A 27,121-nucleotide genomic window follows, 5' to 3' on the forward strand; every position below is an offset into this window, starting at 1 on the left:
CTAGGCTCTGCCCTGGAATAAATGACAGAAATGGACACCCCCAAGGAGGGCCTCACCCTCCCTGGGGAAATGAAGGGATATGGGGTGTTGGTGGAGGGAAAGGGAGGAGGAGAGGGAAAGGGAGAGGGACCTGGAACTGACTTGTGAAGCAACCTTGTTTCTAATCTAAATTTAAATTTAAAAAAAAGTATAGCAGGGCTGAACCAACAGCCTCCAAAACAATAGAGAGAAACCCTGTCTCGTAAAAACCAAAAAAAAAAAAAAGGATATCAGCATAGTAGTATAGTTACACAGTGATCCTACTTATATTAAACTTAAAGACACATGGTGGGGCTGAGAATAGATCTCAGTGCAAAAGCACTTGCCTAGCATGAGCAAACCACTAGGTTTGATCCCTTCCCTGGAAGGACAATAGTGCCACAGTGTAGTGATAAGTGCTGTGGTTTGGGAACCTGTAACTGCTGACTGAGAGTCTACGGGAGCCCATACTCTTTATCATAGTTCTCTATTTGAAAGTTTTCCTGGCCGGGCGTTTGTAGCACATATCTTTAATCCTAGCACTCAGGAGGCAGAAGCAGGCAGATCTCTGTGAGTTGGAGGCCAGCCTGGTCTATAGAGCAGGTTCCAAGACAGCCTCCAAAACAATATAGAGAAACCCTGTCTTGAAAAATCAAAAAGAAAAAAAACCCTGCAAATTTCTAGATGCCTAACAAAACATGATCATGAGTCATTACAATAAAAGAGTGAGATCCCAAACAAAGAGCTCTCACGGGCTAAGATGGGTAATCTTTCTTATGGACTACAGCAGATCATCTTTCATCAGCGGTGGCAGCAATGCTGCCAGAGCCCAGTGTGCATCTGTGTAAGTGGGACTCAGGAGCCCCGAAGAGGCTCTTAGATCTTGGAGTTTCCAGACTCCCACCAGAAGTAAGGCACTTGTTCACAGAAATCCTGAAGTACATTCAAAGGCTGACATCAGATAGAAACTTTATATTAACTATTTATATAAACTATAAGGTTATGGATAAAATAGTCAAATAACTTAAGTCCACAACAATTATCTTTCACTCTCACCTCTCAGAATCCTAACACTGATTCTGCATGATAGAAAGATGAAAATTGTGACCACATGACTTTACAATGGTAAGGTTTAGACCTTTTAGAACTTATAAGAGAAGCAGGGTAATTCTATATAACACAATTAGAGATCCATATCTCAAGGCTTAGGTTTAAAACATTTATTATCACACAAATTGTCATGAAACAGAAAGATTTCCTTGCCCAGTACTTACACACAAGTTCCAAAAGTAGGAGATGTACAATATACAAATCTCACTACAAAATTAAACATCTTTCAACTTCATCCTCAGGTCGTTTTTTAAAATAATGTTTTACTTACAACAAAGCCACATAGATCTTTATAAGATTAAATTTAGAGTTACTCATACTCAGTGTATTTTGAAAAATAGACATTTTCAGAAGCAACTTTCCAAAATAAATGTTGATCAATTTCATATAAAAATAATTCATTCACTATAAACGCCATCTATGGAATCTGTTTCTTCGGCTCATACAAATGCATGTCACGATGGGTGTCTCAGTTGTAACCAGTTGTGTTTTAAGTGGCTCACTCACCACTGATGATGAGTGCAGAAGCACTTTACTATTTCAAACCAGAGGCTCAAGGGAGTAAAAGTTCCTGACTGGGTTACATCCCCCTCACAAAGGGCCCCTCACATGCTGTGTAACCAGACTGAGGCCTTTCTCACATGCAGTCTCAGCTTCATCACTCTACAGTGGGCCACTTCAATTATGTGCTTTAAAGTTTGAGGCTGGGTTTCCTCAGGAATTACTTCAGAATGTTGGTTAAAATGACTGTCAAGATGAGTCTCGGAAGATGAACAAAGATAAAGATCTTCTTCAGATCACCAGATTCTAGACGTGTCTCACATCCCCTGGAAGTGACATAGAGGTGTAGATGCAGTAGTTCTCCATTCAGCAGGATGCCACCAATGCTCTCTGTGTGCACACCTGTCAGTTCTTATAGCCCAAAGCTTATTTTCCCACAGCTCTGGGTAGCTAAAGTCACCACTACAGGAGGAATGTAAACATAGGTTTGACATTTGCGAGAAAGGGGTTAATTTTACTGGAAAAAGATGAGAAGAATTGTAGAACTGTCAAGACTAAGGGTAGAAATCCCAACCCCAAATCCAGGCTCTCCCTCTGTCTGAGGAACTTTATCACAAAGACCCAATGACTAACTTGTAGCAATAATGAAATTTACTTTCACAAGTGGGTTGGGTGGTGGTGGTGCTAGCTTGTAATCCCAGCACTCGGGAGGCAGAGGCAAGTGAACCTCTGTGAGTTCGGGGCCAGCCTGGTCTATAAAGTATTCCAAGACAGGCTACACAGAGAAACCCTGTCTCAAGAAACAAAAACCAACAAAAAACTAAACAAACAAACAAAAACTAAGAAACTTTTGCTAGTGGCAGTCGGGATCTAAGTCGCTGGCAATAAACTTGGTCTTATCCTGCGGGCCAAAGCCTGCAGTTCAGCCTCTGTTCTGACTGGGGCTGCAGATGTCAGTCAGTCTCTCTGATGCAATTTCTGTTTTTAGAAGCAAACTCACCTCAGCACAGAAAAATGAGCTCCCATTCACATGCTGTCCCTAGATGTCTCTATCTTTTTTTTTTTTTTTTTTTTTTTTTTGGTTTTTACGAGACAGGGTTTCTCTGTATTGTTTCGGAGGCTCTCGGTCCAGCCTGGCCTCGAACGCACAGAAATCTGCCTGCCTCTGCCTCCCGAGTGCTGGGATTAAAGGCGTGCGCCACCACCGCCCGGCTTAGATGTCTCTATCTTAAAACTGCAGTATCTTATTGACCAATGATTGGTGAATTCACCATGGCTGTCACACAAGATTCACTCCTGACCTGATTAAAATGTCCATCGGTTTCTCTTACACACTGTTCTGGGCCCAGAAAGCCCAAGCCCATGCCATTACAGTGGATGTGCTCAGTGGGTAATCTCCAGTTTAAATTTCCCATGTCTTCTATACTGTACCTACAATTAATAGGCTCTACCCAATAGGCAAATATTAAAAGCGATAGACAGGTCGATTTCAACATGTAATAATTTGTTACTGAACACCAGTGGAAACAAAACTTTTCCCGTGTCATTACAGAGAACAGCAATTAGTGTTCTTTTATCTTCTATCTTCACATGATAAAACCAGTATCAGCTGATGGTGAGATCCTGAACCTTCTTACTAACTCAAGTCATATGATGGCTTCACTGAACACAAAGCCTGGAAAAATATAATTAGGATCAGGGTCTCTCTTAACACTTAGACCTGCTCATCCATAAAGCTCTAATTGGAGGTAGAGATGGCATGGCGGGATCTACTTAAGTGAATGGTGAAATCAACAACCCAGTCTCAGGTAAGTATGAAATGCTGATGGTGTTTGGCCATACATACGCATACTGTTGAACACAATGGCATTCCCTGTATGATACTGATATTTTAGGAATTCTTCTTGACATTGAACACCTGAATGTGTGGGGTTTTTTTTAACCTAATTTCTTGTTTTCTAAGATGTATTTGAATCATCCTGCTATATCAAACGATGGAATAAATAATACATACCCACATCGATTTTCAAGTCCAACCTCATACCAATTTTCAACAAGACTAGGTCTCAATTATTCACCCATCACCCTGTTTCCTCTCACTGGGTCTTCCTTGATAGTATCAGTTGTTTTAATTTTAAAACATGGCAATGTAAGAGCTGGGTTTAAGATTCAATCAATAGTATTAAAATGATGTGAACTAATCTGAATTCTGGTTCCATCAATCATTAAGTCTGGGACTTTGGGCAAAAGACTTAATTATTGCCTCATCCTTGACAGGGGATAATTATACAATGGGAATGTGTAGCATGCTCCTCGAACAATGATTGCAGCAAGCAAGTATGCAACCTGTAAAGCCCAGTGGTTATTTTATGTAATGATACTCAGGGGGGAGAAATAGCATCCCAGAAGAGATGGGGAGGGATTCTAGAGGGCCATGAAGTGACATTTGGCAATGTATCAGAAAATAATCGCTTCAGTGAACTTTAGTCAAGGCTGGCATCTTGTTCTCAAAGCTGCTCACGCTGTCATCAAAGCACTGGTGATGAAACTGTCATTCTAACAGTTGCTTTCATCTTCTGTCATGGGTTCTGGCTTTGTTGCAAAAGGATCAGCTAACCTGACCCTCTTCAAAAGTGTAACTTCTTAGAGTAGGGTTCAAGTCTCTGCTTATAGTCAACATTTAATGGAGTGATACTTCAAATAATACAGTCAGGCAGCACAAAGTACAAGCATGTCACATACTTCCAAAGCACACAAGGATACCTAGTCAGTTTAAAATTGCACAACACAAGACGATTCAAGGTAAGACAAACAATTATATCTTAGGGATCTTAGTTTGAAGACTTCCTTTCAGGTGACGATATAATGTTGGAATTTATTCTTTCCACAGAGGCTAGATGTTTAGAGAAATCCTACTTCCTGGGCTTATTATTAGCTAGAAATAAAGAGACCTCCCCGTGATGGCTTGGCAGTGTATTCAATAAGAGTCCATCTATATCGCTATACTCAAGAAGGCTTCCTTATATGTTTTGTATTACTGAGAGAAGATAGACACAATTAATTTGGAAACATTCATTTTCAAACTAGAATCTGACACTTGTCTCCCACACCCACAACATTAAGAGAATATATTACACATAGATACGCTCTACTGGAACACAAAACTGGAGGCTTCTTGAATGAGATTACACAGTGAGGTCACACAGCTTATTCTCCATTATCTTATGACTGTGAGTGGAACAGGTTTGAAATTGTGGCATGTAAGGTACAAAGGTCTTCTTAGCAGAGGTTCCTAAATTCAAATTATTTTCTACAAAGTGTGAGCAACTGTCCTGGAGGATTCTGATGTCACTAAACAGACAGTGGCCTGGGAATGGGCACAATACTCCTGACTCATCAGTCAAAAACATATCATTCTCTCTTTTTTTGATGGAGGTAACCCCTAAATAATAGACAGACTTTACACTTTGATTTTCTTCAGGGAAATTTCCTTCCAGCTCCAAAAGCTCATCCAACCCTGGAAATGAAAGTTGTGGTGAAATCGTGTTGGTTTGCTGATCAGATAATAGGAAAAACGCCTGGGCCTCTATCTCCCAGGAGCTGCCAGGGAAAGACTCTCCCAGCGGGGAGTGTCCACTGGCGATGCACTTGCTGACAGAACTATGTGGAAGCCCTTGCTCTTCATCAGTTTCTGCTGTCTTTGAGTGACTGACCAGAGTTGCATATTTAACTGAGGGTTGTCTCTGACACTCATCCTCACAGGTTACCTGGATGCTTGGAGCCCCAGAGAAGGTAGCACTGCTACACTGGTCACTAATACAAATAGATCCCCTTTCAGGGTCTGGAGTGGTCAAAAGAAGCGAGACCATAGCTGCTGGTACCATCTCATCTTTATTTTTCCAAGCCGTATCGACACTGATTTCTTCTGAAATGGGTTCAGGCTCCAGAAGAAGAGGACCAAATATCACTGATTCTGCATGCTTGGTAAAAAGATGCTCAAATGTTTCAGGCTAAAAGAAAAGACACATTTAAATGCTCAGGATGCTACAACTTTTTATCACACTTGCAGAAAGGCCAGGCTACAAGGTTAAAAACAAGGGACATCAGTCGACCACAAATGACACCCTTTGGGGCTGAAAACTTGAAATACCAATAATCAGAAGGGAGAGACAGTCTAAGCTTTTCAAAGTCAGACAAGAAAGACTCAGACTTGCATTTTTCAAATGCTACAAAAATAAACACAAATCTCTCTTCATGGGTAAAAATGAATTGGATACTTGATCGTGGTCATGGCTACAAGTAAGTGAGCCATACCAGCAAATGCTTAGCCCTCCATGGAGATTGGGTACTGTGACTGGAAAGTACTCTCTTCTGAAAAAGTCATCCTATTTTATACTAGTCACTCTAGTTTTACATTCATTATATTTTATGGTAATTTCCGCAAAATGACTTCTGAAAAAGTCATTCTATTTTATAGTAAAAGTCACAAAATGAAAAGTTAATCTTTAAGTATTAGAACAAGCAAGCAAACAAAAATCAGGTTGGAATACAACAGAAGGAACAAAACAAGTTTTCCAAAGCTAGTAGCAATGACGGCTTTACACCACAGGATAAGATGCAAAGGTAAAACAACTGACTGTCTTAACACAGCTGTGGTGATATCTTGTTTGTACAAATAAAGTGTGCCTGAAGGTCAGAGGGTGGACCTTGCCACTAGCTAACCATAGCGGTCTGGAGGTCTTTACAGACAGACAGGAAGTGAGGTGGCTGGGTGGAGAAAGGATTATAGGAAGGAGAAAATGAAACTCCCTCTCTTTTCAGCTGGGAAGTTGGCAAGGTAGGTGTGGCTGTGGCTTGCTCCTTCATGTCTCTGATCTTCAGACACGCTTTATTTGCACAAACAAAATATCACCACACATACCTACCTCTCATCATGGTGAGAATCCACTTGAGGTTAACTGAAAGTAACAACTGATGGCACTTACTTGCTGAAGATAATGATGGTGAAAGAGACATTGATAGACTTGAAAACTGTTATTCTTTATACATAACTTCGTGTAAAGACATATCCTATGGAACACATGGAATGAAGACAAACACACAAGACAAATGTACAGCATGTCTTTTTATAAGAATAATGGTTACATAACAATGAAATCCTGCCAAGCAGCTATACATCAAAAATCTGCATGCAAAAAGCTCAGTACAAACAATGTAAACTTAAAATTAAAATGCAAAATAAAGAAATACTGCAGATACATCAAATCGAATAGTTAACACAACTAAACAGAAAATATGTTCGGTTCATAGATCATACATGTAATTTAGCATTTGTATGTTATAGTTTTTTAAGCTAATGAAATGAATTCTGAGTTATTGCCTGAGATAGCAGTATACTCAAATGTTCTTCACAATGGCAAGAATATGCCATATAAAAACACAGCAGTTGCCAACTCTTAACTGAAGCATGTTAGTGATTTAACAATAGAGGAATAAATATATCGAACACTGAATATAATAATGGCATAGACCTATGTAATTGTTAAAATACTGAATGGCAAGTACTGTTAAAAAATGACATGATGAGAAAATTGATCCTACTCCCACATTGTTTCTAACAGAAATACATTTGTGACTTCCTTCAAACATTTTATTTTTCCCCTAATATTTCTACTATTTATATCACTAAATTGTTCTAAAAGTTGAAATCAGCTTAACACTAATCCATTCATTTCATTATCTTCTTTCTACCAGTATGGAAAAAAAGAAACACAGCATGCAGTTGAGCTCATGTGTGTTATTCAAATGATCTGTTTCATGTACTCCATGGGCCCTGAAGCTTCTTTATGAACAAATCATGGCCATCTTAAAAAGCATCCATGTGGAAGGTTTCAATAATAAATGTTTTTACTACACATTACTGAACTATATATTATCAGTGGTCACAGAATGTTGTAAAAGTATTTTTGTCGGGCATTGGTGGCACATGCCTTTAATCCCAGCACTTGGGAAACAGAGGCAGGTGGATCTCTGTGAGTTTGAGGCCAGCCTGGTCTACAGAATGAGTTCCAGGACAGCCTCCAAAGCTGCAGAGAAACCCTGTCTCAGAAAACCTAAAAACAAAAAATCATATTTCACTCCATGATATAAGAATTGAATAATAACCTTTCATAAGTTCACAGCTGGACATTATATTGCAATGATATCTATTAATAGCAAATAAAAGAATAGGGGGTACACCCTCCTAGTGTCTTAATTTTCTTTAGACATCCAAATAAAATTACCAATCACATCTAAGTGGCCCATGTATTTTAAATGTGAATGTTTTTTGTGTTCATCAATTTTGTTTAGTTTGAATATAAGCAATAAAGCCTATACTCTATTAACATGAAACAGACAAGGAATCTGTTTTTCAGGGAGAAAAGCCCTGTCCTTACCATGAACTATTTGTAAAACTCCAGATAATCTCCCTTTCCTGAACACGTCCCTGCCTGCCAGAAGTCTTGGCTCATTCCATGGAAATGAAATAGATTCATGGAGATTGGTACTCTCTTCTGCTCTGGACAATCTGGCCTGAGTGTGTGAGGTTATCCTAATATGAAGCATAGCTTCTATTGGTCTGTGATCATCAAAACCCACAACTTCTTGCTCTCTTTGAACTAAAAAAAGATTCAGAGCTTAAGCCATGTTCAAGACTATAGAAAACTAAAATTCCTAGGTTGAATCAAGTTTGGTGCACAAAAACCATGTTATTTGAGAGAACTTGAAATTTATCAGTCTGTAAGTGCCTATAAAAAATCTAATATGGAAGCTTTCACACATAGAAACAGAAACTAAATACCTTCTCTGCAGTTTGTATGTGGAGCTTTTACAAGGCTGTACGTTAGAAGTTGCCTATTAGAGTTCACTTTGGTACAGCAATTTCTACCATATTTCTACCATGTTTGGTAACAGAATATGTTCTGACAGCAACAGTCACACCATTAACATCTGATGACCAGAAAAATAAAAACTAGAAAGCAGAAACCATGAATATTAATTTCAAACTTTAAATGCCCTGATAATTAAGCATATGCCCCAACTGAACTACATCAAACTCATATAGTGGCCACAAATGTCCACGTCTCTATTAAGCTCATCATGTTAGTTCTTAGTAATTCAGACATAGTTTAGGTTTGCTTCCCTCCTTCAAACTGTAAACATCTTCTAATACTCTATAGTCTGTTGGGAAGTTGGTACATTGGGTTCATCTGTAGTAGTCATGAGAGACTTCAAAGAATGTCCGTTCTCTGTTTAAATAAAATAGAACAAAGTAAGAAAGCAAAAAAAGGTTATACAGAAAGCCAAAGATAAAGGATTCCAACCCCTCTCTTTTTGTGGACTCAGGCTCTACATTCTTGTGTTGTGCTGTGTGACGAGCTTAGGAAAAGGGAGGGGCAGTGTCTGGAGGGACTTTCCTCTCCTTACTTGACCCATAGATACTCTAAGGACAGGTGGATCACTCCAACAGGGAAGACTACATACAGCAGCAATAGCAGAATAGGTAAAAGAACAAGGGCTCAACAAATAAAAGGATGATAAAATCAGCAGCAATAATGAAGAGTTTGAGGGGTGGCAAAGAATAAGGGTTAAGTGATGAAAAGAAAGAAGTAAAAGAAAGAAATTTTAAAGATATTACATTTTTTTAAGATACCATGTTAGCGCAGAATTATTTTTCCATACTGAGGATTGAACTCAAAATAGACAAGTACCCTACCACGAAACAGCACTCCCAGATCCTGTATTATTCTACTCTGGTCTTTAGCATATGAAATTTAAAGGGAGAAGAAGTACTATATACAGAAGGACCTTGGGAGAAATATCTTTAATGGCATGGTACCATCCTGCTGTTTATGAGCAGTATCTGATGTGTAATTAAAGAAAAAAGTTTGAGAGTGAGTATGTAAGCATGGCAGTCAGAAGCAAACCTCAGGTGTCCATCCTTGTCTTCTACCTGGTTTGAGACAATGTCTCTTGTTGACCACCACTGTTTCTATCACCCTGGCTGGTTTGCAAGGTTCCTGGAATTTTCTGATCTTCAGCTCCCACCACACCCTTAGAGCAGGGGTAATAAAGATACCATGCTACTTTACCTAACTCTATACAGGTTACAGTGGTTCAAACCCAACTTCTCATGCTTGCATGGTAAGTGTTCTACTCACTGAGTCATTTCCCAAGGTCTTCTTTTTCTTTTAAAAAGATTTTAATATACTGGTATTTGCATATTTACTTTAGTATATGTGGTGGTTTGAATGAAAATGGGGCCTATAGGCTCATATATTTGCATTCTTAGCCCCCACCCAGTTAGTTAATGAACTGTTTGAGAAGGACTAGAAGGATTAGGAGATATTGTGTTGTTGAACCTGGTATAACCTAGTTGGAGGAGGTCTGTCACTGGGGGTGGGCTTTGAGGTCTCAAAGGCCTATACCAGGCTAAGTGTCTTTCCCTGCATATTACTCAAGGTCAAGATGTAAAGTTCTCAGCTGGGTGGTGGCGGCGCACACCTTTAATCCCAGCACTCGGGAGGCAGAGGCAGGCGGATCTCTGTGAGTTCGAGGCCGGGCTGGACCGACAGCCTCCAAAACAATACAGAGAAAGCCTGTCTCGTAAAACCAAAAAAAAAAAAAGATGTAAAGTTTTCAGCTACTTCTCTAGCACCATGCCTGCCTATGTGCCACTTACGCTCCCTGTCAAACTGATAATGGACTAACCCCTGAAACTGTAAGCAAGTCCCCAAATAAATACTTTCTTTCATAAGAGTTGCCTTGGTTGTGCTGCCTCTTCACAGCAATACAATAGTCATTAAGACAAAAGTTGGTACAAGGAGTGAGGTTTTACTGTCGTAGGCCTGATTATGCTGTTTTTGGAGGAATATGAGAGACATTGGGACTTTGAAGTAGAAAAGCGCTTGAGTGTTTTAAGTTGGGTTTTAAGTTGGGTTTACTGGATCAAACCAGTTGTGGACAGTGGTACTAAGGCAATGTGGACTGTGGAGGCCCAGTTCAAAAAGTTTCAGAGGGAAACAATATTAGTAATTGGTTAGAGATCATCCTTATGGAATTTTGGCAATGAATGTGAATGCTTTTTGCTCGTGTCCTAAGAATCTGATGTAGCCTAAAATTGAAGAATTTTTAGATTAATGGTATTGGCAGACGAGTTTTCAAGACATCCTAGTATTGACTGTGTCATGTAGTTATCTGTGATCACTCTTATGTAGATCTACAATGTAAAGGAACAAGTGAGACAAGGAGAAATACAAAATATACAGTCTGAGAAGAAAAAGAGCAACAAGGAATAGTGATGTTAGAGCCTAGTCCTGTGCTCAAGGAGATAAAAATTTAAAGAAAGGCTTGATGCTAAATAGAGTATTGAGAATGGTAACCTCATGACAAGATCCTACCCAGCTAAACTTCCAACTTATGAAAATGAATTAAAGAAAAGCTTAAGTACCGCATGGAAATATAATACAAGAGGGGGGCTCCAGTTGCAGCTCCAGGAAGCAGAAGAACTTGTCAGATTCAGCCACACAGTTCTAGCTTTAGAGTCAAGGCTTTAGGAAAGGAGTTATAGAATCTTTCTCCAAGATTAGGGAGATTAAAGCCACTGAGACCAGGTATTTGGCAGGGCAGTCTGCTGCATGGAGGCCCAGAGAGGCCATTGCATGAAGCTTTCAAAGTGAAGCCTAGATTATGTTGGAGACCCCAAGGTTGGAAATGCCAGGGTCATGAGATACCTACCAAGGAAAGCTGCAGACATGATATGGAACCAGTCGAAGAGAGAGAAGTGTGTTGCAGTCAATGAAGCTGAAAGGAGTTGGAGATCTGAAGAGCCCTTTGACATCAGCCATGGAGATGCAGAATTTTGGGGTTTGTCCTGCTGGGTTTCAGTCTTTGGTCCAATATTTCCTCATTATGCTACCTTTCCTCCTTTTTGGAATGACAATATATATTCTGTGCCATTGTATGTTGGAAATATATAATCTGCCTTTTTATTTTGATTTTACAGAGGTTACAATTGAAAGATGTCCTTGAGTCTAAGAAAACACATGGTCTTTGCACTTTGAAACAGTGTAGAGACTGAAAAACTATGGGAACTTTTGAAGTTGGACTGAATGCATCTGGCATTATGATATAGCTACAAGCCTATAGGGGTCAGGGAGTGGAATGTGGTGACTGAATCAAAATTGCCTGCATAGGCTCATGTATTTTCATGCTTATTTCTTGGTTGGTAGTTTGAGAAGGATTAGATGGATCACCAGGTATGACTTTGGTGGAGCAGGTTTGGCCTGGTTAGAGGTGTGTCACTGAGGTTTGGCTTTGAGGTTTCAAAAAGCCCATACCAGGCCCAATGTCTCTCTGTCTTGTGTCTGGTTCAGGATGTAAAGCTCTCAGCTACATCTCCAGTACCATGCCTAACTGCATACTGTCACATTCCTCACCATGATGGTAATGAACTAATTTTCTGAAACCATAGACAAGCCCTCAGTTGTATGGTTTCTTTTATGAGTTGCCTTGGTCATACTATGTCTTCACAGCAGTAGAACAGTAACTAAGACAGTTTTGCTTTTGATATAATATAAACAAAAGGAAAGAAAAATGTTTAAAGTAGAGGGAATTAATTTTAGCGAAATTTTAGAGATGAAATTAGATGTCTAGGACTTATGTGTATAGAGCACATTCTTAAAAAGTAATATTTCTTCAACTAAAAGCTTATTACCTAAAAAAACTACTGAATTTGAATTATTTTTTAAATAAAGGGTTTCCATTGGCTGTTTGTTCTGCGGTGTGTCCTGGGGTATACATTTGCCTATCTATTCCTTTGTCTTGAACTGCATATACCATATTTTGTTTATTCATTTATTATTTGAAGACCATTTGGATTTTTTTCAAATTCTGATTATTAGTGATAATTCTTTTGTGAATATACATAAATAAGTATCCATGTGTAAGTTTCTTCATTCCTTTGGTAGAAATGATAAGGGTAGATTGCTGAATCCTGATTTAAGCTGGAAACAACTGCCAGACTCTTTTTAAAAGGCCTGCACTGTTTTGTTTTTGCTTTTGGGTTTTTTATTTTGTTTTGTTTTCTTTTTTCTAAGCAGGGTTTCTTTGTATAGCTTTGAAGCCTGTCCTGGAAGACACTCAGTAGGCCAGGCTAGCCTCCGCCTCTGCCTCCTGAGTGCTGGGATTAAAGGTACTCACCCTTCATCCCCCACACCCCATTCCTCACACCCCACACTCACAGTTTTTTATATTCCCAAGGGCAGTCTTAAAGCTTAAGTATCTCTACTGTTCTATATTTCTGTCTTTTCTGTGATGGACATCCCACAAGCTGTGGAGGGCACCTTGTGTTTTTGTCCTGCATTTCTCAGATGTCTAAAGATACCATATGTTCACTTGTAAATATAAATTTGATTTTGTCTTTTGCATATATGGTCTCTAGGAAAATGCATAGTCAGATACTGTACCCACAGGTTTTTTTAACTGTATTAAAATATATGTAACATACAACTGGCCATCTCATCTATCTTTAAGTGTGTGATTTAATGAGTATTAACCACACTAGGGGGTACAATGTTAAATATAACATTGATAGCAAGGATATGTTCATATGAAATTGATGGTGAGGATATCACTTAGTCAGATGGTCCTAAGTTTGAATCCAGGTTTTTATAAGACCTGGTTGGTTATGGAGTTAGAACCCAACCTCAGCCTATCTTGTCATTGATTCTTTTTTTGTTTTTTTTTTTGTTTTTTTTTTTTGATACAGGGTTTCTCTGTGTCTTTGGAGGCTGTCCTGGAACTAGGTCTTGTAGACCAGGCTGGTCTCAAATTCACAAAGATCCTCCTGCCTCTGCCTCCCAAGTGCTATGATAAAAGGCGTGTGCCACCACCACCACCACCACCACCACCGGGCCTTGTCATTGATTCTTAATGGTGTATCTTTGTTACACCCTAAAAATACAAAAAACTCTGTAACCACATATACTGAAAAGGAGAAAGTGAAGCATCTGCAAAGGTATAAATGGGGATAATCATAACCCATTGCCCTTTTATTTTTAAAAAAAATCTACACTTTAGTGACTGGAGAGATGGCTCAGCAGTTAACAGTGCTTGCAGCTCTTCCAGAGAACTTGAGTTCATTTCTCAGAAACCATGTCAAGTAGCTCACAACTGTCAATTCCAGCTCTGGGGCATCTAGTGCCCTCTTCAGGACTCTGTGTGTACCTGCACACATGTGTGCACACAAACACATATGTAAATGAAATCTTTTTTTTTAAAAAAAACCCTTCAAATTACCAGACTCTGCAATTTTAGGGTGGTATTTCAATTTACTTAAAATATCTTCCAGATACTCTACTACACACTCAGCTCCAATAAGGGGTAAGTGAGACAGTCAGGTACGCCAGAGTCTAAAGACATTCACTGATAAATCCACCCTATGTCTCTCATTACTGCCAGGCATTTTCTGGAAAGGGGGAAACAATTATCTCATGGTACAAGTTTAAAGTGTATTTGCTGAGGTCACTCTAATTATTCCCTGTCCTTTTTTGTTGTGTTTTTTGTTTTGTTTTGTTTTGAGACAGGTTTTCTCTTTAGCTTTGGAGGTCACTCAGTAGACCAGGCTGGCCTCAAACTCTCAGAGATCCACCTCTCTCTGCTGCTGAGTGCTAGGATTAAAGGTGTATGCCACCACTGCCCTGCCATGCCCTGTCTAGGTAAGACTTTTAGATTCCCTTTTCAGAAAAATGTGAAGATAAAATGTCAAATATACCATGTGGTGGAAGGGAGAGAGGTTTAGCTTCCTTTTAGAGGCAGTAAATGACTACCTTGAAGCTTTATGGTTTTTACTTAGATAGGCATGTGGTTGTTTTAATTTAAAAAAGAAAAACTTATATTTAAGAGGAAAATTTTCCTAGTCTGTTCTTTGTGTTTTTAGTTTGAGAATGCATGACCAGTTGACCGTAATTGTGTCTACACTTCCATCACAGAATCAGGTAATGGCTAATCATCAGCCAGATCTGACTCAAATATCATTCTCTCTTTCTTCTTTCCCTTGTTATTGTTTGTTGAAATTCTGAGAGACTTTATCATTTATTACAGAAGTAGCAATTAATATTCTAGGTATCAACCTATCAGAATTAACTTCTGATGAAGAAAACTTGCCTTGCAAATTCTGCAAGAAATACAGTCTCCAGAATATCTGTTGCTATGGATTTGGTTGTATAATCTTGATACACAGAGTATATACTAGGTGCGTTTTATTCTCAAAAATGTCCCAGAGAAAGGAAATTCCTTCTCACGGGCATCAGCAGTAAGAGCACCCCAGCCTAGAAGCTGGAGCCTCTGAACCTTACATAGTCTCTCCCTTTGCTCTAATATTAGGAGAAAATTCTAATACAGATCAAGTTCCTGATCTCCTTTTGCAACCTATGCAAGTTTCCATGGCTACTGTGATGCTGTGTTTCCAGCCCAGGAAAGCAAAAGCAAAACCCAATGCACACAGTGTTTCTTCCCTTTTTTTTTTTTTAACATTTATCAATTATACAGTTCTAGTGTTTCTTTCTTGTTTTACATTTACCAATATAAGCTTCTAGTTTAACCATACAACTGTAGTTTTATGTACTAATTCCCTTTCTCTCATTGTAGAAACCATAGCCCCTTAACCCTCACCACCTCCTTAAGTTTGCCCACAGGTTTTACAAGTCACGTCCCCTCTGAGACTTAAGTTTGCAAGTTTTACAAGTGAGGTCTCCTAGCTTTTGTCAAGACCTTACCTGCCTTCCTGGTTCTGAGAGATACGCATAGACAGTATCTGTGCCATTGTCAGAGAATTGTTAATTGTGTCCGTGGATATAAAAACCAGAAATTTTGTGGGATCTGAGAGAATTTTTAAGAAGAGAACTTTTAGAGAAAAACTTTTGAGGAAGAACTTTTTTGTTTGTTTGTTTTTCTAGACAGGATTTCTCTGTGTAGCTTTGGAGCCTGTCCTGGCACTCGTTCTGTAGACCAGGCTGGCCTTGAACTCACAGAGATCAGCTTGCCTCTGCCTCCTGAGTGCTGGGATTAAAGGTGTGCACCACCAACGCCCGGCCAGAACTTTTTTTAATGAATAAAAGGCCACCAGTGATGCAAAGACCATGAGTGATGCATGTATGAACTGAATCATTTGGCCCTCAGACTTTTTAGTCAGCCCTACCCTCCTGCTGTCAGCCCCTAGCCCGAACCCTGAGAGGTCCTTGTTAGGGAAACAGTGTTTCTATGTAAGCTACACAGGCCTCAAAGCTGCTATGCAGCCCTGGAATTCACAATTCCCCTTCTTCTGCCTTCCAAGCCCTTGGGTATGTATTTCAGGTGTGCCCCACCACAACCAGATCAAATGTCTCTCTCTTAATTATGCGTGCTCATACTCATCCGTGCTCTAAGGCAGGTTCCCACATCCTAGCCCTCAGCACACTAAGCTTACGGCTGTGAAGAGATCTCTAATAACAAACTGATGGGTGTTTATCTTCCCTACCAGATTGTACAGTCCAGGAGCACACACGGTGCTTCTCACCAATAGAGCTCCAATGTATAGCAAAGTGATTGGCATTGGACAGGCTTTCTGTAATATTATAAACTAGTAATATGAATATACGAGTGAATACACAAGTGAAATGAACAAGGATTACAGAAGCAAAAAGAGACAGGTTCCTATTTCTTCAACCTTCTGTGACCCTGCTCTTATTTCTTAGAAGATAATGAGGAGTGCTTAAAATTCTGTTCTCCTGAAGTCTAGCAGCAATCTCTCCTTATCTACAAGCACCTACTCTGTGCCCATTGAACAAATCCATGAATGATGCACATGCATATCTGAGATATCACCACGATTATGAGAAATGTGGCTCTATGAATTCACTGTGGGGAATTCATTTTGTGAGTTGACAAAAACTCAGTAACACTGCTGAAATAAAAGGAAACCAGGGTGAGAGGCTGGAGGAGCACAGCTGAGGAGTCAGAGGCAGATGACAAGCATTAGGAAAAGCAGGTTCCACAGAGTGAATAGCTAAATGCAAAACTGCACAGCTGGCTCTAGTGAAAACAGGTGTTGTTTCATCTGATCACAGACTCCGATTCAACCAGGTGAGCTGTGCACGGTGCCTACAAGAGCACTTGATTGCTCGTCCATGGACTGACTGCAATGCAGTATTCCCAGGTCTGCGAGCCATATGCCATTTGAATGTTGGGGGATCAGGTTTTTTGTTTGTTGTTGTTGTTGTTGTTGTTTTGTGGGGGTTTTGTTTTTTTGTTTTTTGAGACAAGGTTTCTCTGTATTGCTTTGGAAGGTATCCTGGACTCTCTTTGAAGATCAGGCTAGCCTCGAACTCAGAGATCCACCTGCCTCTGCCTCCGGAGTGCTGGGATTAAAGGCGTGTGCCACTACCTTTAGTGGGCTGCCAACAGCATTTTTTTAAAAACTGAAAGTTTTAAAAACATTCAATATTCTCACTTCTCTTCCCAGCAAGATTTTTCCCACAAATTCTCTCTCACTTTTCCATATTTATATATTGGTGCTAGGCTGGAAGAGGAAATGTATTTCTCCCTGTGGGTCATGTCAATATCTAGAACAGTTACAGTTAGAATAAGTTCCAAATGGGAAGCTAATCCTGGTTCTAAAGTAAAGTGCCTCACCAGTATAAGCTTTGTTTTTCTCTGCTACATTCAAAGACACAATACTCCAGGGGTAATGCAAAGGCAGCAATAGTCTACAATGTATAAATATGTAAACAATAACATAAAACAATAACTGTTACTGAAAATGTTGAAAACCTTTCTTTCAATTACAAATCACCATCACTGTGAGTTTTACATATTGTGTCCTTCTGATGGTAACACCTGAAAATAACACTGTACTTCCAAGTAACTGTAAATATTAAATAGTAGAAACATAATATTTATTCTAAGCTTTTTGCTTAAAGACAGCCCATTTACACTGAAGAAAATTTAGTCAACTGTCTTATTTTCCATCTATAATGTTCCTTCCTGTTGTAGTGTTTTTTTATTTACTGTGACCAGAAAAAGAGATAGGTGTATTTCTTTAAAGATGTAATTGTTATGTATACAACAGTGTTCTGCATGCATGCACACTTGTACACACCAGATCTCATTACAAATGGTTGTGAACTACCATGTGGTTGCTGGGAATTGAACTCAGGGCCTCTGGGAAAGCAGCCAGTGCTCTTAACCTCTGAGCCATCTCTCCAGCCCCGAGATATGTGTATTTGACAGTTCTCCTGGGATAAGGGTCTGATCTTTGTTTCCTCTAATCAAATGACTACACCCAGCTATTACTAAGGACAAATGATGAACAGACTCATTAAAATGAACTGAACAAAATTAAGCCTTTTAAGCCTTGAAGATATTTAAAGATCTGGAAGCCATATGGTATCTAAAGTGCAACTTTAGATATTCTGGGTTAAAATACTTGAAAAGTTACCTTTTGGAAATTAAGTCCTTGTGCCCAGGAACAATTCTTGGGGTTTGGGACATCTTCCCAAAACAGCTTTTTCATTCTGCAAAGGAGAAATGAAGCACTGTGATTAGAGAAGCATTCGGAATGAATAAACATTAGCAGTTAATGAGCACACAGAGTCAGCATGAGCCCACCCGACCACCTCAGTAGGGCCAGATCCATGTTTACATTTGATTCCACAAAGTGTTCACTAAATTTCCATGAAGAACAAATTAGTCAGCCCTTTCTTACTGAAAGCAGTGTGCCAGGCACTGTGCTTACTCCCTTGCATAAGTTTTCCTTAGAAAATATTATAAATGTCCATCACATGGCCTATCAGCACCAACTGCAATACCTCTGGTGTGAGATTAACAATGTTCCAAGCAGTAGAACACAGGAGGAAATAATTATGGGCACAATCACATACAGCCCTGCATCATTCTGTTGCTTGTCCATATCATCTGGAAGAGAGACACAGGTCCAACCGTCAGTCACTTAAGGAGACTATTCTGTAAAATCATCTACAGAACACATAATCTAATTTCACCATGAATCCGCATTACCTTCAAACACACAGAAACTTAAAAAAGAAGAAAACAGGAGCTGTAGAGATGGCTCAGGGGTTAAGAGCACTGGCTATTCTTACAGAGGACCAGGGTTCAGTTCCCAGCGCCCACGTGGCAGCTCACCACAATCTCTAACTTCAGTTCCAGGATACCGGCTGTCTGATTCCCTCACTGTCCTCTGTGGGTATTAGGAATGCATTTGGTGCGCGTACATATACGTTCAGGCAAACAGTCATACATGCAAAAATTAAAATAAATTTTTTTATTTTTAAAGTAGAAATAAAAATGCATTGTGGACACATTAATAGTTGTTGTGACTAGTATTATACTTGACATTTAGGAAAACATTGTTTTAGAATTATGTACTTGCCAGGACTCTCCATCTAATCATTTTTTCAACTCTATTAGCCAGAGCACCAACTAAAGTAGCTGTGATAAACTCGCTATCTGCTCCTGCAGACCTCATTGTCGACACCCGCCAATTTTCCTCCTTTTAGCTGCACTCACACCAGTGTCCTTGCTGCTTAAGGCCTCAGGGCCTTTGCCAGGGCTATTCTGGTCTGATGTTCTTGCTGCAGTATCAGCTATAGTTTTCACTCCTCGGGGTGTGGCATGTGGCACCCATCTTGCAATGTTCTTTCCTTCGAACTCAGACCTTTGCTCAAGGACCAGAGCCCATAGAAAGACCATCTGGCCAGCCTTTCCTCACCATGTTAACTCATCTCACTTGCCTTTGCCTTCAAGGCACTGACTGTCGCCTGGTGCTGCATCTTAAACAATGTATTCACTGACCTTCACAGCCTGTAGAGTATTGTCCCCCAAAGGCAGGTTTATGTTCACCATTTTGTCTTCAGTACTTAGAAGAATATTCAACACATATTTTTTTGGCAATAAATAATTATTATTCTAGAAGCAAGTAAAATGTTTCTCTTTTGAAACTGCATTATTGGGTTGCTTGGATTTAACAACTTAAGTAATAAAAAGTTTAAATATGGGTGAGTGGAGTAATCCAAACAGAATGTGTCCAGTGAAGTTAATTATCTTGTTTCAGACAAAAGAAATGTTTTTTTCTTTGAAAGACACAATGGTACATCTAGGTAAAACTCTAGAGCTTCCATGATCCTATGGGGAAGAAATTAATCCAGTGACAATATAACCTGGGAAGCACATACAAAAAGGAAAGCAGAGCTGGGGAGATGCCTCAGCAGTGAAAGCATTTACCATGCAGGTTTAATGACGTGGGTTCAATCCCCCAAACCTAGAGTAGAAGGAGGAGGGTCCCAAGGACTATTCCTGGGCCTCCACTTGGGTGTGGAGCACATGTACAGAGCATCAGTACTAGGACATGCATCACGCACAAATACTTTTCTAAAGAAAGAAAATACAAGGTTTTCTTTTGTTTTTGTTTTTTGTTTTTACCTTGGGTGAAACCATTAATTATCTTTGGTTTTCCAACTCCTTCCAAAAATACTGGGTAAAGACTAAATTGATATTTTTCAATGGGAATAAAATTATCTGAAAAGAAAAAGAAACAGTAAAAGCTCACGTTAACTAAGAATGAAACCTACATCAAAAAAACGCAGGCTATGATGTCCGAACACACCTGATTACATAAGGATTGGCTTGAATGACTAAAGGAATTTCAGAAATAACCCAAACACTATAAAGTTTGCTAGTAACAATATTGATTTTCAAATAAGTTTTTAAAACTCTTCCTCAGACACAAATGACTGGTTTTCCAAGGGCATGCTCCAGTGAAAGCCAAATCTGTTCAAGTTCAAGACATTTTTCTCTTTTGTTCCTGAATATTCTACTCCAGGATAGTATGTTCTCCCTTTTCCCATCATCCTCAGGGTAGGGAAGAGTCTCTTCCTATGGGAGAAGTCACACAAGAATGGGATGGAGACTGAGGAGTTCTCTTTTGCTATCTGAGGATCCCAGTAATGTGGGGAATGACAATTCCCCATAGCAACGTTCTTCGAGACAGATGTGGCAAAGATTCTCACAGATGCTAATGACACTTGACCAGGAAGCTTGTAAGAGGCAGAGCTCTGAGAAGCCTGTATTCACCAACCCTCTTAATTATAGGACAGAGCAAGTACCTACAGCAGTGATAACGAGCTTGGTCCCCTGCTTATAATTTATAGATAACCTTAGCCTGGAGATAAACTCTATGTGTTGGGATGAAAAGAAAGCGAGGGTTCTCTAGATGGTGTAAAACCCAGGGCCACCCCCAGCTTCCCTACTCAAGCTCCCTGCCTTCTGGCTCTGCTCGAGTTGTCACTGTTCTATACACTTACCTCTCAGGGTAGCTGGCAACTCTTGAAAGGATTACACTGACCTAGATCAAGAGATCCAAAGTCCTCAGACTTCCAGCCTAGCCTTTCTACTCACTGCTTAGGGACATTATAATTGGGTACTGAGTTGGGGGATGGGTTGGCGTTAGACCATGGAAGACATTAAGAGTAAGATGGAAACAACATGAACTCAACTAAATATATACCTTAGGAACACTTTAGAATAAAAGGCTATACGATGGACACATATTCTGACAGAAGGGGTTGGGGAGAAGGTTTAGGACATCTGATTGCATCTGTGTAAAACATAAAAGAAAAATGCTCACCGAAATACAGCAAATATTCTGACTAGACAACAGTTGGCAGCACTTGGTGTCTGCATTTTGGGGTTGTCATTAATCACTTTACTACCTAAATTCCCAGTCTGTAGTGTCATACTAACCCATGAAAAGTACTATAAACATACCATGGATATAATACTTCTTAACGTTCGAAGGGATTTTAAGCCATTTGATTCCATCATCTTCATTAAGATTCTTCCATTCAATAATCAGGTAGATTAGATTGTAATCACCAGGTGACAGAGTCCAGGAAAGGATCACACAGCTGCTGCTCAGAGGGTAAGCACTGAGTGACTGCACGGCACTCACTAAGGGGAAGAGGAGGAATTTATGTTAAATTCAAGTGTAATGAAAATTTACTAACTGCCTTGAGAAATAGCCCAGATGAAGGGACAAGGGAGAGCAGGCAGACAATTTATACAAATGTCATGAAGCTCATACAAGCAGAATGCAGGAACTTCTGATATCGAGAGGAAAAACGATTCTACCTCAGATCTAAAAATGGAATTTTGGTAGGGTCAAAACTGTTCTCAGCTGGAATCACACACAAGCCTACTGATCCATCCTCTAATTCCCACACACTTCTCTCCCACTGGTGAGTGACACTTTCAAAAACTGTCCTCAACAGAGTTCCTTCTGGAAACCTTTTGCACATTGGAGGAGGTCATTCCTATCTGCCTACATGACCTCACAAGCCATGTATCAACCCACTTTCTCCTGCATCTATTTCTCCAAGGAGAAGCCACCCTGGTCTTCCTTCATCCCTTCCCCTGAGCTGTGAAAACTTGATTAAGCATACATCTGCTATGACCTAAAACTTCCCCACCCTAAACCTGGGAGAAGAAGTTTGGTTCCTAATCAATGCCATTGCCTCAGGACAGTTTCTCTACCCTCAACCCAAGATCAAGTTCTTGTTTACTCTCTTTCAGAAAAAAAAAATCATATCCCTGGCCAGACATGGAGGCATATGCCTTTAATCCCAGCATTGAGGGGTAGAGAGAAAAGCAGATCTTTGTGTGTTTAAGACTTGACTGATCTATAGAGTGAGTTCCAGGCCAGCCAGGGCCATATAACGAGACCCTCTCTCAATCTCCAGGATCCACATAAAGGTAGAAAGTAAAATCTCCTGCACCAAGTTGTGGTCCAACCTCCACACACACACGCTGTAGTATGTGTGCCCGTAAATACACATCACAAAAGCACACACTCACAAAGATATACACATACTAATATATTTTTCCTTAGAACACAATACTTATTTTTTGAAGATTTATTTATTTATTATGTATACAGTGGTCTATCTGCATGTATGCCTGTGGGCCAGAAGAGGGCACTAGTTCTCATTACAGATAGTTGTGAGCCATCATGTGGTTGCTGGGAATTGAACTCAGGATCTCTGGAAGACCAGCTAGCATTCTTGACCCTGAGCCATCTCTCCAGTCCTATAAAATATATTTTAAAGTTAGTTAGTTTGGGAGATGAACATGCCAGCGTATGTATGGACGTCAGAGGTCAGCTTGTGGACGTCAGTTCTCCCCTTCCACCATGTAGGTTCTCAGGGATCTAACTCTGTTGTCAGGCTTGGTACCTGGTGCCTTTACCACCTTGCTGGCCCAAGAGCCACCCTCAATAGGAGTATATAATCTGTGTTTTGTACAAAAGATACAATTTCATCTTAAATGGAAAAATACTCATACTCATTTCTGGTGTTTCTACCCACCTACTAACTGATCCAAGGGTAACCTATTCCATGAAGTCTTTGATTATTGTTTGAATATGTCCTATACCTACTTTAAAGTTCAGAGCACTTTCTAAATTGCCTTACTTGTCCACTTCCTTATGCCTGACTAAAACTCCAAGGTCCAGCAAACAAGACTTATTATTTGGCTACACTGACTAACATGTCCAACCAGAACTTACCAACTCATCCTACCAGACTTCCCCATTTTCTCCTTAAAAACCACTCCTGCAGAGTCACCTGTTGTTGCCTTTGTCCATCCAGAGGCAGGTCCCCCAGTCCCCACCCCTGCTTCCCTTCTTCAGGGTTACTGAATCTCCTTTGTGCTGAGAACCTGGTGTCTGGGTGTGTTCTGTGCCAGTTCCGAGTCCCTCACACCCACCCCTAGATGAAGAGCTGCAGATGATCAGTGGATGCTCAGAGAGGAAGAATCAGTCTCCTCCAAGAAAGAGTTCCTGCACAGGTTGACTAATCCCAAGTGGTCATCCCTGAACACATGTACGCTTGAGCAAAGCTAAATAGACTCAGTAAGTTATATATATGCATGTAAAATGTTTACTAATAAGGAAGATGTCATGAATTTCAGAGGAGATACATGGGAGGCATTGAAGGGGAAGGAGCAAGAATAATACAGATGCGGTGCTACAGAAAATGTCATGCAATCAGGCCACATCATAATTCAACAGTCAGGCTGAAATAAAAATGATAATAATAGTAGTAGGATTCTGTATGACCCACCATAGAAATAAAATAAGACAGGCAGTGCTGGCACATGACTTGTAATTCCAGCACTCTGGGAGTTCTTTGTGAGTTCGAGGCCAGTCTGGTCTACAGAGTGAGTTCCAGGACAGCTAGAGCTACACAAAGAAACAATGCTTCAAAAAAAATCAAAATAAATAAATAAGGTAATCAACTATTTCTCAGCATCTTTACCTTTACTCATTGGCCATGAAAATGTTAGATTAAAATTTGCAAGGGAAGCACCAATGGAATTGATGGCCAGAACCGTAACAGTATGTGCTTGCTCTGCCCACAGGAAAGTGAGATTGGTCTGATCTCCCGCGTCTTCTGACCACGTCCCATTGTGGGCAGTACGATGCTGCACCACATACCTCCTCACGCTGCACAGGGAGTCATTTTTCATCAGGGGCTGGAGTAAACACAAAAATAATTAGCACATGGACCACAGAGTTCATAACAACTGAGCTCATAGAATCCTGATTATACATTCCCACCAGGAATCAGGTGTTAGACCAAGGCAGGCACTGCCGAATCTAGTGTTCAGGCATTGGGGTGGGAATGGGAGTTGAAATTGAGCAATGGAATAGGCATGGACATATCTAGGAGTCATGCAGCACAGGGAAATTATTTTCCCCTTTTACGTTTTTTTCTTCAGACCCAGAGACTAAAGACAACGAAGTAAGAACAGAGGACACTCGAAATATGAAGAACACATAGGAAATACTAAGAAACTCCACTCTAATTGCAAAGAAAGACTGGTGAGGAGTTTCCTCATCTAACAAGCAAGCAAAGCAAAGGTACTGCTCAGGTTCTGGGAAGGAACAAGAAGGCTCAGGTGGTCATCATCACTTTGTAAACCCAAGGAAATCTGCCACTGTTCTCCCTAGGATATGCTTAGCAATATTAGCTACAGCAAGAAGAGTTTTGCAAACAAAACAAAAACCTTGAAGGTTAACAAATAACAGAGGCTATCTGGGCAGTCCATGTGGCCCTGGAAATTTCTGTCCCAAGGCTTTCTATAAAATATTATACTGTGTTATGGAAGATTCCTGTGTAAAACACATTCCATTCCATCCAGCTCCATGTTCTTCTGTGCTTAAGAGTCCAACAATCTCCTTCACTTCCCAAGCAATCACCTTCACCTATTTCAGGGAAAATTAAATGCTGCCAATCCCTTAGAAAGCTACGAAGAGCTGAATTTTATACCAAAGACAGAACAAGTGTCTCCAAGTGAAAAATTACAGACACACTCACACAGACACAAGTATCTTGCAGTGGGTGCAAGCTCATGGGTAGTAGGGTGGAAGTAAGATGTAAGAAAAAATTCTCACTGAGAGTTGGTGGCCGACACCTTTAATCCCAGCACTCGGGAGGCAGAGACAGGTGGATCTCTGTGAGTTCAAGACCAGTCTGGTCTACCGAGAGAGTTCCAGGACAGGCTCCAAAACAATACAGAGATACTCTGTCTCGAAAAAACCAAAAAAGAAAAAGAAAAAATTCCCTGAGGAAATACCAGTTTCATTTCATCTGAAATCCATGTCATTTTGATATATTAATATTTATTTTTTCATCATACGCAAAAAGTCAAGGACATTTAAAAGATACCCATGGCTCGCCTGTACATTTACTGCCCAGCCCTAAAGTGAGCATTTCTCTCAGGTCCTGATTTCTTTGGCTGAATAATAGTATTAGAAACACTCCTTCCTCTTGAACAGTCTTAACTTTTAGGCCCTCTTAGCTTACAAAATCAAGGATATATACATGAATACGGGCCTCCGTACATATACATGTCTCTAAATATTTCTAACACAACCTACTCTGCCCCATTCATCTTCTTAGCTTTCCCATGAACACAAACCTACAGTGATGTAATAACTGTTAGCCTACATCCCTGGAAAAATGCACAACTCCAAAGTGTTCATGTAGTGTCTCACATCTTCCATACTTCAGACTCATTTCCAAAGTTCATTAAGCCTTTTCCCTTGCCCCCCACAGTGAGGTAATTTCATAAACTTGTGATACTCATAATCTAATCTGTATTTCATCCTCAAATCCTCCAGTCTATGAATTTTTTTTTAAAAATCGGTATACTATTACCCTTTATCCTAATGAAGTTTTGGGTTGGGCAAATGTGCAATGTGGAATGCCTACCATTTCATTTTATACTGAATAATGATTATAAATACAGTGGTCTGAATAACTTATGTGCAAGTTTTCGTGTAGAGAAAGTTTTGAAGTCACCCAAATAAGCATCTTTGAACACGATGATCCACCAAGGCTACACAAGTTTACATTGCCACGAGCAGCAAACCAAGTTTCTTGATATTCTGTATTCTCAATCAGACTCCTACCTCACTGTTGTTTTAGTTTGTAAATCCTCAACAATGACAAACAATGCTTAGAATCTTATCATGTTTTCATTTGTCACCTGTGGGTCTGTCACCTTTGGTTAGATATGTAGACCAGATATTTGGTCTACATTTTTGATGGGCTATTTGCTTTCTTATTGTTGAAGCTGAAGAGTCCTTGCTGCAATGATCTTTTCATTCTCCTGACAGTTTTCCCATTTACATAATACACATAACATTGCCCACCTAGAGTATTTTATTCCTAAGTAAGTCATAAGCTTGATACCTATTTCTGAAATTATTTATTTGGAATAGAAGTCAACTCTTTAGAAGAATGCATGCCTTGGCATTTCCAAGTTGATTATCCAGTATGAGGGGAAAGTCATGTTTATATTGTTCAGGATTCAATCGCAATCAAATCGTGGACTTGAAGCAACATTAATTATCATTTAGGAATCTTACCCTGATACAGATGTCAAATGTAAATTCCAAAGAGTCCAAGACTTTGCCAAAATAGCAATGATCCAATTATAATTGACCTAAGACAATAATAAAGGCTCCTGACTATGTCAAAATCCCAGATACTTAGCTTTGAGAGACCACATCTTTAAAATGCATTAAAACACATGATCACATGATTTGGAGTCATTTGTGAGATTATTAGTAACAGGGTTATAAACAAAGAATAGACAAACATAACATCAGAATAAAATAAAAGTCAGAAATTAGAAATACCTTCCAAAGCAAGGTGACATTTCTCTCCTTTTTAGTAATATCACCATTCATTATTCTCCAAAATTCAGGTCCTCTCATAGGAACTGCAAAATGACAGGGAGCCCAAGTTGGACACGTGTTCTTGGAAGGAATGTTTTCAATCCCATTTGAAGCACACGCTTCGGCACTTTCATGAGACATTAACAAGTGTTCACA

The 27,121-nt window shown here is 39.8% G+C and overlaps 1 protein-coding gene across 3 annotated transcripts in view; it reads right to left on the reverse strand.

Moving 5' to 3' along the window:
• Positions 1-1,223: 1,223 nt before the first annotated feature.
• The window catches only part of Lepr (leptin receptor), an 82,201-nt gene continuing 56,303 nt past the window's right edge, over positions 1,224-27,121 (reverse strand). The window contains exons 13-20 of one of the 3 annotated variants that reach the window (XM_040757101.1): positions 26,927-27,009; positions 24,036-24,252; positions 21,490-21,672; positions 20,146-20,241; positions 18,516-18,621; positions 18,146-18,221; positions 6,615-6,699; positions 5,502-5,639 (exon numbers count right to left, since the gene is read on the reverse strand). In XM_040757101.1, the coding sequence (XP_040613035.1) occupies positions 6,664-6,699; positions 18,146-18,221; positions 18,516-18,621; positions 20,146-20,241; positions 21,490-21,672; positions 24,036-24,252; positions 26,927-27,009 (797 nt within the window). In that variant the 3' untranslated portion in view covers positions 5,502-5,639; positions 6,615-6,663. Of the gene's footprint in view, positions 5,640-6,614; positions 6,700-6,741; positions 8,919-18,145; positions 18,222-18,515; positions 18,622-20,145; positions 20,242-21,489; positions 21,673-24,035; positions 24,253-26,926; positions 27,010-27,121 lie in introns of those variants that run through there. The other 2 variants (XM_040757100.1, XM_040757103.1) reach the window with 2 other exon arrangements.

Source organism: Mesocricetus auratus, unplaced genomic scaffold (genome assembly GCF_017639785.1).
Source record: "Mesocricetus auratus isolate SY011 unplaced genomic scaffold, BCM_Maur_2.0 Super-Scaffold_100014, whole genome shotgun sequence".
Classification (NCBI taxonomy): Eukaryota; Metazoa; Chordata; class Mammalia; order Rodentia; family Cricetidae; genus Mesocricetus; species Mesocricetus auratus.